General features: G+C 41.7%; 1 protein-coding gene across 6 annotated transcripts in view; it reads left to right on the top strand.

Annotated features, from left to right (window-relative positions):
• The window catches only part of DICER1 (dicer 1, ribonuclease III), a 69,100-nt gene that overhangs the window by 30,513 nt on the left and 23,075 nt on the right, over positions 1-15,512 (top strand). For all 6 annotated transcript variants that reach the window (XM_032345170.1, XM_032345169.1, XM_032345168.1 and 3 more), the window contains 7 exons: positions 1,031-1,199; positions 2,906-3,378; positions 9,266-9,398; positions 10,859-11,101; positions 11,646-11,800; positions 14,405-14,537; positions 15,292-15,367. In XM_032345170.1, coding sequence (XP_032201061.1) covers positions 1,031-1,199; positions 2,906-3,378; positions 9,266-9,398; positions 10,859-11,101; positions 11,646-11,800; positions 14,405-14,537; positions 15,292-15,367 — 1,382 coding nt within the window. The remainder of the gene's footprint in view (positions 1-1,030; positions 1,200-2,905; positions 3,379-9,265; positions 9,399-10,858; positions 11,102-11,645; positions 11,801-14,404; positions 14,538-15,291; positions 15,368-15,512) is intronic.

The following is a 15,512-nucleotide window of genomic DNA, read 5'->3' as shown; positions in this document are numbered from 1 at the left end:
GTTTCAGGGGATTCTTTGATGATCAGTCTCATTAAAAATGGCGATGTGCCTGCCACATCGCCATTTAGAAGAGAAGATCTCTTCTATTAAAAAATAGAAGCGTGGGGAAAGTTCTCTTTGTAGAATGAGATGAAAAGGAAGGTTTCAGATTCATGGAACTTAAGGATTCCAATGCCGTAGGACGAACAAATCTCAGCACCTTTTGGACATGTTGTTTTTGACTTCTGGAGCCTAAATGATCTGAGGTGGAGGTAAAAGGCTTTACTTCTGCTTTTATCTGCCCCGATTTAGATTGGTGGGCTTGTACACTTGAAGTTTTCAGAAGTAGGTGTGTTAGAGCATTTAAGTAAAACTGTTAAGTGATCTGTTAAATCTGATACTTCCTAGTTTTCTAAGAGTGACTCTGGTTAAGTATAAATGCTGATTGAAAATAATGTGAACTGTAGTAGTTAAGTATGTCTTTATTAATCATTATTAGTGCTTTTAGACTACTATGTGCTGTTCTAGTTGTCATATTTTATGAAAGGCATAAGTGATCCAAGGATGATACCATAACTGGTTGAAAATTAGGTGACCTTTCCTTACGAGGATACCTTAAAAACACATTAAAACAAAACTGACATTGGCAAATGCCAAAAATTTCAAATAGTATGGAAGTGGATAGATTAAATGATAACAGCCTTCCCTCTATCCCCTCATCCCTGTTTCTGCTTCCAAGAAGTAATCATTGTGTTGTTTGAGTTTCTTGATGCCCAAGAAGGCAGAAGTCGAAAGTCTAAACTTAAAAACTAAAACAGAAACCATGAGAGAATAAGGTAATGACAAGATCCACAGAAATCTCTGAATGTCAGGCTTAGGCAGTCGTTCCTTGAGCCCTTCCAAGTGAGCACAGGTGCAGATAAAAGTGAGTACCCCATTAGGAAGACCTCTGCGAGCCTGCCCATGATCGCAAGGCGTAGGCATGTCATAATGGATCATAGTGCTATAGTGAGTTTCTGGTGCCAGTGACAATTTGTTTCCCCTGTTAAAGATACACTTCTCAACCGTGTGAGATCGTGGTAGACTGTGGGCCATTTACGGACAGAAGTGGCCTCTACGGCAGACTGCTGGTGGAGCTAGAGGAAGCACTTAACTTTATCAACGACTGTAACGTATCTGTGCATTCAAAGGAAAGAGATTCTACTTTAATTTCTAAACAGGTAAGCATGTACAAGTAAGTAGAGAAAGCAAAATAAAAGGCTTTTGTTTATTTTATTTTCTTTTTTAAGTTTATTTATTTGACAGAGAGAGACACAGCAGGAGAGGGAACACAAGCAGGGGGAGTGGGAGAGGGGGAAGCAATCTCCCCGCTGAGCAGGGAGCTTGATGCAGGGCTCGATCCCAGGATCCCGGGATCACGACCCGAACTGAAGGCAGACACTTAACGACTGAGCCACCCAGGTGCCCCTGTTTCTTTTTAATATTGAAACGAAAACATGTTTCTGATGAGGCTATTAAGTATGTTTTAATTTAAGGCCTTATCTTCTTATCTCTTTGAACATTTCTCATTGAACAAAGCATATTGGGTTGAGTTTATGGTTAGCTAACAAATTATTAAATATAGACCTCCCTGACTTACGTGATGGATTGGGGTTCATATCCTGAGTCGGTCCCTGCTGAGCACTCGGACTGAGCGAATATGCCGTGTGTAACTGGGGAGGAGTGTGTCCTTCCTGAGTGGCCCGGCTTCGGGAGGAGGTCGCATAGATCAGTAGTCCTCAAAGTGTGGCCTCCAATGCAGCCGTGTCCCTGTTCCCCCTGGAACTTGTTTGAAAAGCAGATTGGAGTCCCATCCTTCACCTGCTAGAGCCCTGGTGGAGGGGTGCAGCTTCCTGAGAGTTGACAAGTACTCCAGTTATCCCGATGCGTTAAAATTTGAGACCCACCGTCCGAGGACTTTGCAGCCATTTGTGCACAAGACTGTTGAATCTGGGGCACCAGGGTGGCTCAATTGGTTAAGCAACTGCCTTTGACTCAGGTCATGATCCTGCAATCCCAAGATCGAGTCCCACATTGGGCTCCCTGCAGGGAGTCTGCTTCTCCCTCTGACCTCTCCCCCCCCCCCCCCCCCGAAATAAATAAATAAATAAATAAATCTTTAAAAAAAAAAAAAGACTGTTGAATCTGAGTCTCCGTTTCTTTCCTGCTGATTTGCTCTGGAGGAGCAATGCCTAGACTCTTCTCGATCCTTGATTTCTCATTAAGTCTGTATTGCACCCGGTTTGTCTTTTACTTGCCTGTGGAGCTGACAGTTCCTCGGTTACAGCCTGGCTGTGGATTTATGTTCTGCTCGGAGCTAGACTTGTAAGATGTAGCAGGCCACGTGCAAGGTGCAAGGGTGCCTACAGTAAGAGACAGTGAGACCTAAATGAAATCACTTCTTTGATGCCTAAAATAAAATTGCTCTGCTACATAATTCCTTGCATATTTACTTGGAAGTAAATGACTCATTTCTACTTGTAACTAATGACAGACCTGAAATTAAATTTTATTAACCTTATAGAGTTGCATCTTTTATTTTCTATTATTATTTTTTCTGGGGAAAACAAAAGGATGGTTCCGGGCATACACACACACACACACACACACCACACACACACACACACACACACACACACACACACACACATACACATATACATATATATACACGTATGCATGCATATATATGGATGAAAAAGTAGAGATTGAAATGACCACTGGCTATTACCCGCCCCCGAACTTGAGGAATTGACCTCAGTGTTTATGCTAGCGGGGAACATTTATTTTGAAGGTGCAGATGAAGACAGCTTAAATCCCAGTTACACCTCGTATGAAAATGCTGCCTGATTACTGTTTAGCATTTGGCTCTTTACTTTTTTTGTAGATCCTCTCAGACTGCCGCGCAGTGTTGGTGGTTCTGGGCCCCTGGTGTGCAGATAAAGTCGCTGGAATGATGGTAAGAGAATTGCAGAAATACATCAAGCACGAGCAAGAGGAGCTGCACAGGAAATTTCTCTTGTTTACAGACACCTTCCTGAGGAAAATACACGCTCTGTGTGAAGAGCACTTCTCTCCTGCCTCACTTGACCTGAAATTTGTGACTCCTAAAGTAATAAAACTCCTTGAAATCTTACGCAAATACAAACCGTATGAGCGGCAGCAGTTTGAGAGTGTTGAGTGGTACAATAATCGGAATCAGGATAATTATGTGTCTTGGAGTGATTCTGAGGATGATGACGAGGATGAAGAAATTGAAGAAAAGGAAAAGCCGGAGACAAATTTTCCTTCTCCGTTTACCAATATTTTATGCGGAATCATTTTTGTGGAAAGAAGATACACAGCTGTTGTCTTAAACAGGTAAATCTCTTGAGGTTAATGGACATCCTTTCCCCTAGTAGAATAGGGCAGCGTTTGGTTCTGTGAAGTACTGTGCTGTAATAACAGCTTTGAACCTGGCAGAAGGCTTAGGTGAGCGTCCTCTGTTCGGCACCACTGTAATTCACTGTCACGCTGTGCGGTAATCTTCAGGGAGGACATTTGTGGGACTGGAGCTTTCCTGAAAGGCTAGATTTGGTGGGACCTGGGATTTTTTTTTTTTTTTTTTCCCCCTTAAAGGTGGATAATCTATTCTAATACATTTAAAATACAGAGTAAGTGTAGAAAGATGAAGTTATATTAAGGGAAAGCAATTGTTGTTTTGTTTTGCTTTTTTTTTGATTCAATTCATATGCGGTTCATCTGTGACTGTGTGTTAGGCATTGTGTTGAGCCATTTCACACCAAGCTTTCTCCTTCAGGTAATCTTAGGATAAATTTTACGTAGGAATTATTGTGGCTGTCTTTGTTGTTGTTGTTAACTTTTTTTATCTTAACCAATATTGATTCAGGTTTTGCAAGTCCAAAGTGGAAAAAGTTCAGAACAGTTGGGTTTGCGTTTTGGGTTGGTCCATAGACTATATATTAAAATTTTCTGAAACAGAAGAAAATAAGAAGGTTAGGGAAGAATTCAGAGAATACTGGCAAAAGAGAACAGTTCCTCCAAGTTAGGCTGTGGGTTTCCATGTCCACCTGCTTCTTCCGTAGAAGTTGATTTTTCCAGAACACAGACCCGGCCAAAGAGCTGTACTCCCAGATTTGTGTCACATGGTCAGAAGATGCATGGTTCTTCTGGTGTGTGTACAGAGGCTGTGGTATATAAGGCCACAAAGGGTCCTCAGTTTGTCCTTTAGACAATGATCTGTTTCTCTGTGAGATCCATTAATTGGCCAGAGTTGATCTCTAAGCGCCAGTTGTGCACAGAGTGATCTCTGAGGAGAAATTCAGCTTTGGTTCCTGTGGTAATTTGGGATTATTATTTTTTTTTTTTTCTTTTCCTAAACTGCTTCTGACTGTTTGGGGGCTTTGAAAACTTACTGGAGTAATGAGAAATTGGACTCTGGGGTAGTCATCTGGCAGTTTTTAGTCTGGTAATTTTCATAGTCATTGGGCCTGATCCCTATGATGAATACAAAGTAAAATGACTTTAGGTAGTGAATTACATTGGAATCAGAAGTTTAAGGTTGGAAAGGGACTCATTGACTATCTAATCCAGCCCACTTATTTTTATAAAAAAAAAGAGAAAGGGCCTCAGGAGGAAAAGTGATTTGCTCTGAGTTAAATTGCTAGGCAGTGGCAGAGACAATTCTAGAATCCTGATATCCTACATCCTAGTTTCCAGGTCCTTCTGCAGTCATAGTGCCCCTGGGTGTCAGAGAACACTAAAAATCCATGCGGAAGACGGCCAGGAGACAGACCAGGGAGAGCCTGACCGTCAGGATTATTTCTTAGAATGGGGGGGAAAGGCATTTCAGGGGTCAGAGAAGTTTAATATCAGCACAGTTCCCAGCCTCGTTATAGACATGCTCCCTGCCCCCATACAGAATGGTTTAAGAATCAAATACATCTTATGGTGCTTAGAAAGACGAAATGGTGTATTAACTTCTTTTCTCTCTTCTCTACATGCATTCTTAAATGTAGAGATGTGCTGGTTTTCATGGCACGAATATTAGCCTGAAAATCTTTATCAAAAATCAATCAGTTATTTCCTGTTGACTTTGAGGATCAGATTAATTGTGATCAACTTTCATAAAATGGGGCTGGAATTTAGTGTTGGATGATGAATCAAGAGCGGTTTGAGGGTTGACTTTATGGGCAGCTAATTAAATATACAATAGAAGTCTTGTTCCAGTAGGCTTTTTAATAAGCTTAGAAAAACTTCCTGAAATCCAGAGTCTTTCCTTCCATCAGTTTAATAGGAGGAAAAACCCTCAGTGAACAGTTTCATGGGAATCTGAGCTATTGTGATACATGGGCAGTTTTGTCCTCTCCTAATTAAAAAAATAAATCATAGCTACTTCTGTAAATAATGTAGCTATGTGTACAGTCTTATGTTTATAGTGTTCCCTTTTGCCTTGCTTTATGGTTTATAACTTACCTTTAGATACCTTTTTAAGTCTTAAACAACACTCCATGAGGGAGGAAGGCACATGTTTTCACTCTATTATGGATGTGGAAGCCAAGACTCAGTTTGTGACCCGCCCCAAATCACACAGATATCAAGAGGCAGAAAAGGGTTTTTGGTCTCCCAAGTCTGGTGGTCTTTTTTCACTGTGTATGTGCAACAAGCCTGGGTTGTTAAGCCTGAACAAGCCAGGGTTCAGCACCTCTGTCTACCCATCCCCCTCTGTTTGCCTCCTGACTTTGTTTACAGAAAAGTTGCAGAGAGAGTAGAGCGCTCCACTATCTACCTTGTGGGGCTTCCTCCACCTGTTAACCTGTGTCCCTCCGTCACAACCTGGAGACTGACTTCAGTGTGTCCCTGTTAACCAGACTTCAGGCTGTATTTGCATGTATCCGTTTTCCCCTTACTGTCGTCCTCTTAATCCCGGGTGTCCTGTTGTGTCTCGTGGTTGCGTGTCTTTGATCTCCTCTGGTCTTCTGTGTTTTCTGGTTTTCCTTGGCTTTGATGCCCTCCACGGTTTAGAGCATACTGGTCAGGTGTTCTGTAGAATGGCTCTCAGTTTGGACTTGTCTGATGTTTTTCTCAGGATTAAAACAGGGTTTTAGGATGGAAGAACACCGCAGGGAGGAAGTGCCTTTCTCGTCACATTCCGTCCGGGGGCCTCATGGTCTGGATGGGAGACATCCCTGCTTGTGGGATACTTCATCACATGGCGTTTGCCAGCCTTCTCCACCGGGACCTTGTTACTGTGCCATTCCTCACTTTCTTCTCTGGAAGCAGATCACCAAGTGCAGCGCGTCCCGGGAGGGAGGGCTTGAACCGCCATTCCTGGAGGGAGGGGTATTTACGGTATCATTGGAGCTCTCCTGCAAGGACAGCTGCCTCTTTGATCTCATTTATTGATATTTATTGACTTGCATGTGCTTATTTTACACTTGGGTTATAATCTGGTAGTAGGTGATTTATTTTGTTCACCTTGTTCCACTCTGGGCCATGGGGCTGGCGGGGGGCGGGGGGAGGTGCTCTTTGAGGTTAGCTCTGTGTCCCTTGGGCCCTCATCCTGGATTTTTTTTTTTTTTTAAATCTTTTGGAGCATTTCCTGACTTTCTAGCTCTAATAGATGCTCCAGGCTCTCGTATTTTTGTTGCTCCAGCTGTAGAATCCGCCATTTCTCTAAGGAGCCCTTGTTCCTTTCATGTCAACCCTCTTTTTTAAATGTCTATTTTGTGAAAGGTTTTTTTTTTTTAACTTCTCAGGGTCTTCATTTGTAAACTAGTGATAGTCTCTGTCTCTTCACAACAAAATGGCTGTTTTATCACCGGATTCAGTAGGTGCTGTTTTCTTACGGGCTTTATGCACACATTTGGGGCATATGGGATCCGTGTACTGTAACTATCAGTGATAGTTTTTCTGGTGAGATCACAGAGGAATTACATTTGATTTTCTCACGTTGATAAGGAAGTACAAGGAGTAAGGATACTATGAACATTTAGTCAAATTCCGGTTCCCTGTGGTACATCTCCTAGTTCCGCGTCCGTATCTGCTGTGTCCGGCGTAGCTGGGGAAGCCATGTGCGTGCACCCCGCGATCTGGGCCCTGCCGCCAGCTGAGCAAGCGAGCTACAGACATCGAGGGTGAACATCCAGACGCTCTTACTTTGGACAGTGGGCTCTGTCTCCTGAATATAATATGATTGAATCTTGAATTTGAATGCTTTTTGGTTTCATTTTCTTCGTAGATTTTCATGGAATTTTAGTAAAATGCTGGTCTCTGATGGATTTAAAATTAGAGAAAAAAAAAAAAAGTGGTTCTAGCTGCTGATAGTTTCAGAGCCCTGTGCACAGGAGATCAGCCGGGTTTGTCAAATCGCTTGCTGGTGGAGTTGTTCACATAAACTCAGTGTAAAAGTCAAAAGAAACAAGTAAGGCTTTGTCCTATCCGTTCAGGGTACCGTGAAATCTATAAGCACTTGTAAGCCCCAGGACCACTGTAGACCTTGTTGTTTCTCTGGAAGCCTATGGCTTTGTCTGAGGACTGTGGTTAGACATCCCTTAATTTATCAGAAAAAGGCATTTTTTTCTCTAAACATCACCAGCATGGGTATATAGCATTTAATTACTGCTTACAAGAGATTGGGTTTGTTAATGTGCATATTGTCTCTTCTCTGCAGTATTGATGTGAGTTTCATTAAGGGGAAATGCATTTACTCTTAGTGCTTTTGCTTCTTACTTAATTGAAATCTGCTAGACTGATCATTTTGGCAAAGTAAAACACATTCTTTGCCTAATTGAACTAATTAATTTGCCTAATGCTTGCCATGAAATGCATTTTTTTTAAGCCTCTGTTATATTCACATTGATGCTTATTTCCAAAAACTCACATTTGGAAGTACATATTTCTAAGATAATTTCATAATTTAGACTTTGGGGCATTTTTTTTTTTTTGCATGTAACATTGCTTTCTGCTACTGACATCATGTTTTATTTTAATAACTAAACAAACTTGGAACATATTAAGAAAGTTCCTGATTCTGAACATTTTAAGTATTTGAATGTAGAACAGACTCTTAAACTAATCTAGACATGCAAGTGTTTGGCTGATTTGGAGGCAGGAAGATATTCTAGATGGCCACTAAAGGTTTCTTCCAACTCTTTGATATTAGTCTGTTTCATGTATTAAAAAAAAAAAAAAAGAACGGTTTGACTTAAAAATGCAATTTTCTATTAGGAATTTATACTATGCATATGACTTCAGAAGAGCCATCTGGAATCACTTATGTCAGGTGTGGAACCATTTATCCTGTGTGCTGAGTTTTTGAATGTGGATATTTCCAAAATAGCTGTAATGGCAATGCTAACTGTTCACCTTCTGTCCTCGTGTAATGTGATACCATCCTGTAGCTCTTTTCCATTTCTTAGCTAGAAGGCTAGCTTTAGGTTACTCACGTTCTGGATTAATACAGAAGAACAGGCAGGAAGAGGGACGAGCTGGGAAGCTTCTCTTTCATGACCGAATGGGGACTCTGGCATTGCCCTGGTCGGCGGCCTGGGGGCAGGAAAGCGTTGGGAATGGAGGTGCTTCCCAGTAGACAGGCATTTCTTGCCCTGAGCTCTGCATCCCCTGATAAAAAGGGCATCGGAGTAAGACTAAAAGAAATAACGGTGCTATTTTCCCCACACGGCAGGAGCTCTCTTCGTCCATGTAGCAGGGGAATGAGTTTCCCTTGCTGTAGAGTCGCCCCTTGGCATTGGGTGTTGGTACTCACACTGTATAAACTTGGCCGTGGAGACAAGGACGGCAGCGGCCGCCCCAAGTTGTGTGTGTGTGGAGAGAAGTTCAGTGAGCTGCAGAGAAGTGTGTGGCTTTTTCATGATAGATCCTGGCTTGAAACCAAGGTATATGAGGAGGCCATGTTTCTCTCTGCCTTGCTCTGTCCCCTACAGGGCCATGTTTCTAGTAAGTCGTCACGGCCAAATTAGACAGTTTGAAGTACTGTGACCATTTTGTTTGTCAGTATAAATCAGCCCTCTCTCTGGGGTTGTGAGTGTTTGGTCCACAGATCCACATAGGGAAGAGTGGCAGTGATTTCTGTTTAAGCTAGTTGGAAAAAAGCACCAAGACCGTTTTGTTAGGTATGTTGGCAAAACATACATGTATTTCTATTTTCAGGGAGACCTTACAAACAAAAGTTTAAATTTTTTTCCCTCAGCAGTGCTTAACTTCCAAATGTATATAATTTTCTTAGATTGATAAAGGAAGCTGGCAAACAGGATCCAGAGCTGGCTTACATCAGCAGCAATTTTATAACTGGACATGGCATTGGAAAGAATCAGCCTCGTAACAAACAGATGGAAGCCGAATTCAGAAAACAGGAAGAGGTAACTTAAGTTGAAATAATTGTACAATAACAGTTTTCAGAGTATATATAAACTCTGCTCATTGGAACTCCTTTCTTCATGGTTGCTTGGTATTTTTTTTGTAATATAGAGTATTTCTTATAGATAGACTGGCTGTCTCCTATGAAGTAGCTATGTAGTGATTCACATGTTCAGAATTAGAAGAGCGGTCTGGTAAATCAATTTTCTCTTAATTGCCATCAGCCATTTCATTCTCCTTTATTGGATGTTGGCATTTCACAGAAAAGCAAAGCACGTGTAACCATAACTCCGGTCAACTCCATGTGAGTGAGCAACAAAATGATGTTTTTTTCCCCTAGAAAGTGTTTTGTTTTCTATTTAAAGTCCTGCCTTGGTTGAATATGTTTAAGATTCTGGCTTAATTTTTTTCATGCATTTTAAGATTTTAATATAGGAGACAGCATAGTAAAGACGTGAAACCTAATACAGTGTTCTGGCTGGCAAACAAAAACTTTTTATTTGAAGTTTGTTATTTAACTTAAAGGTAGAATAATTCACATTGAAGCTCATTTTGTGTGTCCTAGCTTTTTGATAATATTCCAAGTTTGGGGAGTCCAATAGCCCACCAGTGTGATAGATCTGTTTTAGAAGCCAACTTACTTTACTTATCCTGGATTGAGAAATGATGTTATTTTAGATTTAATATGAAAAAAATTTCCACTTTACTGTTTAATCAGTAGTTCTGATTCTTCAAGTTGAAAAATGTCCCAAGATGCCAGAAAATAGGTAATGCCTTACTTGTAATTTTTAAGTTACAAGCATTTTAGGGATTTTAGTGAAAGGGTTCTGACCTCTTTGGAGGGCTCTTGGCACAGTCTCACAAACATAGGACGCTACCACGGAGGGTCACAGTGTCAACAGGACTCCAGAAGTGGATTCATTTGGTCACTTTGTTGGTTAGATTTCCTGTGGCCCTTGAAGAAGCCAACCTCTTCAACCCGAAGGCTTGCTGTGATTTGTACGTACTTCTGTATGGTAGAAAGTCACTTTGATTTTTCAAGTCCTATTCAGTTGGAAACTGTCATTAAATCAGAGAAGAGTCTCTTTGCCCATGTGTTCATGCATCTTGAGTTTTGTGTGGTGTCATCATCTTCCTTAGCCTGGACTGAAAGATTTAGTGTACCCAGAGTATGTGTCAGAAATGACAGTCGTGGGGCACCTGGGTGGCTCAGTCGGTTAGGCATCTGCCTTCGGCTCAGGTCATGATTCCAGGGGCCTGGGATCAAGTCCGCCATTAGGCTCCCTGCTCAGCGGGAAGTCTGCTTCTCCCTCTGCCTGCAGCTTTCCCTGTTCATACTATTTCTGACAGGCAAATAAATAAAATCTTTAAAAAAAAAAAAAAAGACAGTTGTCACTTACTTCTACTACAGTGTTGCTTTGGAAATTTCTTAGAATTGCTTTTCTTGGTGGACTTTTTTCAGGTCCTTAGGAAATTTCGAGCACATGAGACCAACCTCCTCATTGCAACAAGTATTGTGGAAGAGGGTGTTGATATACCGAAGTGCAACTTGGTGGTTCGATTTGATTTGCCCACAGAGTATCGATCCTATGTTCAATCTAAGGGAAGAGCAAGGGCACCGATCTCTAATTATATAATGTTAGCGGATACAGACAAAATAAAAAGTTTTGAAGAAGACCTGAAAACATACAAAGCTATTGAAAAGGTAAGATCCAAAAGTCAATAGGATATCTCTGAGTCATTTTTTATGTGCCTGGAAATAGATAAAAACAGCTTTATCTACAGAGAGTAGTCTCAGCAGGGGTGTGCAGTGTGTACATTATGAGAACATCAAGTAGTTCTAGAAAGTGTTTGAAAGCTCACAGTGAAAATGGTCAGATGGATTATGGGGGGAGAGGCCTGAGAGTGTCCCCGTAGTGTGGACGGTGTAGTCAGTTGAGTGATGAAGTTGTGGAGTGACTGGGGCATGATGATAGAGCCCCTCCCTGTGTGTGTGTGTGCATGCGGGTATGCGTGTAGGTACAGTACTGTGCAGACCATGTGCGCATACAGCAAGTGTCTCCACGTGATTGAACCTGGGGGGACTACTTAGGGAGGGAGTTTCTGCATCAGGTGACTTATTGAAGTGTTTTTAGGAGAGAGAGCTGTTGTGTCAGGGGAGCTTTTTCTGTAGGTACAGAGGCAGACTCCTGACATACGGCAAAGAGAATACTCGTTCTCATCATAATACCTGTTTCTTTGATACTCAGATCTTGAGAAACAAGTGTTCCAAGTCAGTTGACACTGGAGAGACTGACATTGAACCTGTTGTAGATGATGATGATGTGTTCCCACCATACGTGTTGAGGCCTGATGATGGTGGTCCACGAGTCACAATCAACACGGCTATTGGACACATCAATAGGTAGGATTTGAAACCATTTGCATGGAAAACCTAGGAGTATTACAGGATTTAAGTCTAAATCTGTGAGTATTACAGTGTTTACCTTTTGCGAATATTCACCAGTCTTTCTGTTTATGGCTCGTACTGTTTTGTTGAGAGAAAGAAAAGAAGTTGCTTTTTTCCATTCATTCTACTTTTTGATCATAAGGCAAAAACAGTATTGTGCAGTGATAAATGTTTAGTTTTTGTGGACAAGGCTGACTTAACGAAGGCATGCTTAATTTCGATGAGATTTTACTTAATTTTCTAGTGCTTGCTAATTTTTTTATTCTGAAATCTGTTGTTTTGTGCCATGAGTGTTAAGGGATGTTGAGTTTTCCATTGGCTAGGATATAAGATTATGACAAATTAACTCGCATTTTTAATTATGTTCTAATTTACTTTGTCCTAAATTGGTAATAAACATTTCCAAGAACTGAGAAAAGCAGATACATACCTAGATTATGTATCAGGATAAGTATTGTGCGGAGGCGAAATAAAGGAGCAACTGACATGAGATTTTTCTGTTTAACTTTTTACTTTGAAACAATTGCAAGCTTTAAAGTGCTGCAGGACTACTGTGGTGAGCTCCCATTTACCCCTGAACCTGAAGTTTCATGAGAAGGCCTTTTTGTGGGGAAAGGATCCAAGCCAGGATCAAGGGCTATATGAGTTTTTCTCATCTCTCTAGTCTCCTTCAACCTGGAACCATTCTTGTCTTTCCCTGACCTGAATGACCTTGCAACTTTTAAAGATTATAGGCCAGTCATTTTGTAGTCTGTCTCTTGGTTTGGCTTTATCTGATATTCTCTGATAATTAGCCCCAGGGTGTGCCCTGGGGCCCACTCGTCACATAAGTGATGCTTTGTTCTTCTCATCCCGTCCTCCCAGGGGTACTGATGTCACTTGGAGCTCTTACTCACACGGGGGTGGCTCTGATCACTTAGGAAAGGCCTGCCAGCTTTCTCCGCTGTAAAGTTGCCTTTGCTCCATTCATAACCAGTGCATATTTCTTGGGGAGATAGTTTGAGACAGTATAAAATCTATTCCTCTTCTAGGTTTCACCCATTAGCTTAAGTATCCATTGATAATTCTCCCCTGAGTTGATTATTGCTGTGGCGTCTGCAGAGAGGTGATCTTCTAATTCTGTTATTCTTTCTGTTTGTTGGCATTCTGCTGGAACAAACAGCTTTCTCTTTTCTCCACTTAGTTATTCCCTTTGTTTTTTTAATCTAATAGGAGCTGATGGAGTTCTGTTTTATTCAATGGGTTGTAGTTTGGTTACTGTCTTTTATTATTTATTTTGATGTTAAAATGATCTCACATTTGGCCAATGGGAGTCCCTTCAGACGAGTCTTTTTACGTCACCATTGCTCTTTATTACTTCCCTGTTTTATGGTGTGCTAGGATTCTTAGCCTCAACTTCTCTTTTCCATGCCCACCTCAGTATTGGCTCTTTTTTCAAAAGGTTCTTGTTTCTTTCAGTGGCAGCCAACTGGTGTTTAGAGACCAGAATCTGGGCGCTCAGCGCTGGGCGTGCTTATTGCCCCTGGAGTGTTGCTGCTGCCTGGCTCCTTAGAGCTAGAAGCGACATTTGTGTGATTGTGTGTGTGTGTGTGTGTGTGCGCGTGTGTATTCATGTGCGCAGTTATTCTCTGTCTGACTACCTACGTGGTGTTCCCTTCACTTTTCCTGTCACACCACAGGGTTCACTCTAGCTTTCCTCTCTTCCATCTTTATTTCTGACTTCTTTCGTAATAAGGGATTGGACTCCCATTGTCCTCAGAATTGCTACTTTTATGTCCAATCTCCCTGAATCCAGCCAGTGTCCTACTCTGCAGGGCTGCTACTGTGTTTGGGTGCCCTTACTGCACAGGCTGTGACCTTACGGGGCGGCGGCTGCTCATTCCAGTGCCTTCCATGTATGTGTCCTGCCCCCATCGATGACCTTCCTGTCCCAGCACCTTCCTTGCTCAGTCTCCGCACCCTTGAAGCTCGCTAGCTCCCTGCCCTGTAGCACTCGCCTGCTGCTGCTGTGGGGGAGCGGTGGGCAGCGGGGTTGGTCTTCTTGCTCTCCTGCCTTCCGTTGTGTCAATACTGGGCTGTCCTTCCAGCCTCTTCTGACGCCTTCCTTGCACAGGCCCTGAGAGTTTGTGGTGCGTATCCGATATTAAGGAACAAAGACTAGCAGCGTGTTCTCTTTCAATGGATTCTGAACCATATTTTCTGTACTCTGTGGTTTCATTGGACATATATCTATTGAAATTCAAGTTGTAATTTTAATTAAAATTAAATAAAATTTAAAAATTAGTTTCCTAGCTGTCTCACCACATGTCAGGTGCTCAGTGGCTGGCCCGTTGGACAGTGTAGACACAGAACACCACTGCCGAGGATTCTGTTGGACAGCACTGTTCCATCTTATTCCAAGTTCAGAGCGGTGGAGCCCAAGCTTCACGTATAAATGCCAATCCAGTAGCGGGGAAGAGGGACGTGCGAAATCAAACTTGAGGCTGTGAATGTCGATACAGAGTTTTTCCTCCATTTCCCAGGTGTAGATTTAGCATCAGCATTTCTTTTTCTTCACAGATACTGTGCTAGATTACCAAGTGACCCGTTCACTCATCTAGCTCCTAAATGTAGAACCCGAGAGTTGCCTGATGGTACATTTTATTCAACTCTTTATCTGCCAATTAACTCACCTCTCCGAGCCTCCATTGTTGTAAGTTTAGAAAAAGAAATGATTGTGCTTTTCAAGTATGTCATTAATGGATTGTTTTTCAGCTTCTCTACGCCAGCGCAAGTTACAGGGAAATTTAGCTTTAAATCTGTTCTTAAGCATAGGTTTGTAAGTCTCTTGTGGTCAGCGACATGTCCAGACCTTCAGTAGACTGTCCGAGTAGATAAATAGAAGTCCCCTCTAGGATCTTACCAATACCAACATTCAGCTGTGGCTTAGACACTTGAGGGACAGAATGTATTAAATATATTTGGGCTTCTCTAGCCGTTTTGTTGTTCACTCAAAAATCTGCCTTTGCGTGACTGCCGTCCTTGGTCCCAGTACTGATTTCCAGATATCCTGAGGTGACTAATTTCTGTTGCACATGAAAAGTTGTCAGTGCTGTTAACGTGTATGGTACAGCCATGTTTTGATATCTCTTTGGTTTTTTTTTTTTTTTTCATATTTGTAGGTTAGTGAAAATAAGCTACATTAAAATCTTACTGAAATGTAAATACATTAAAATCGTCAAATCTTCGTTATAACTTATCTAGGTTTTACTGGGCAGGACTTTTAAAAATGGCTGTTTCAACTCTGGAGATTAGGATTTTGACAAACTTGCTGGCATTTTTCAAAATAAACCACTTTGCTCTCATAAAAAGTTTGGCTTTAAAGATTCTGGTTTCATAGAAGTTTTATGTGTTAATGATAGATGGCTACGCGCATGTACAGTGGAAATGTTTTTTGTTACTTTCAGGGTCCACCAATGAGCTGTATCCGATTGGCTGAAAGAGTTGTAGCTCTCATCTGCTGTGAAAAACTGCACAAAATTGGTAAGAGCATTTGAAAAGCACATGCACATAAGAATAGAGTTGAAAACATTGTCAGACAAAAGCATGTCAAGGACTTGATCGTTCTCTGAGGATTTTGTAGCGTTCTGACCTTGTTGCTCTCACTGGGTGGTGGTGAAGATGGGTG

The sequence above is a fragment of the Mustela erminea genome, chromosome 5 (assembly GCF_009829155.1).
Source record: "Mustela erminea isolate mMusErm1 chromosome 5, mMusErm1.Pri, whole genome shotgun sequence".
In the NCBI taxonomy this organism is placed as follows: Eukaryota; Metazoa; Chordata; class Mammalia; order Carnivora; family Mustelidae; genus Mustela; species Mustela erminea.
This window is presented reverse-complemented; position numbering and strand designations above follow the sequence as displayed.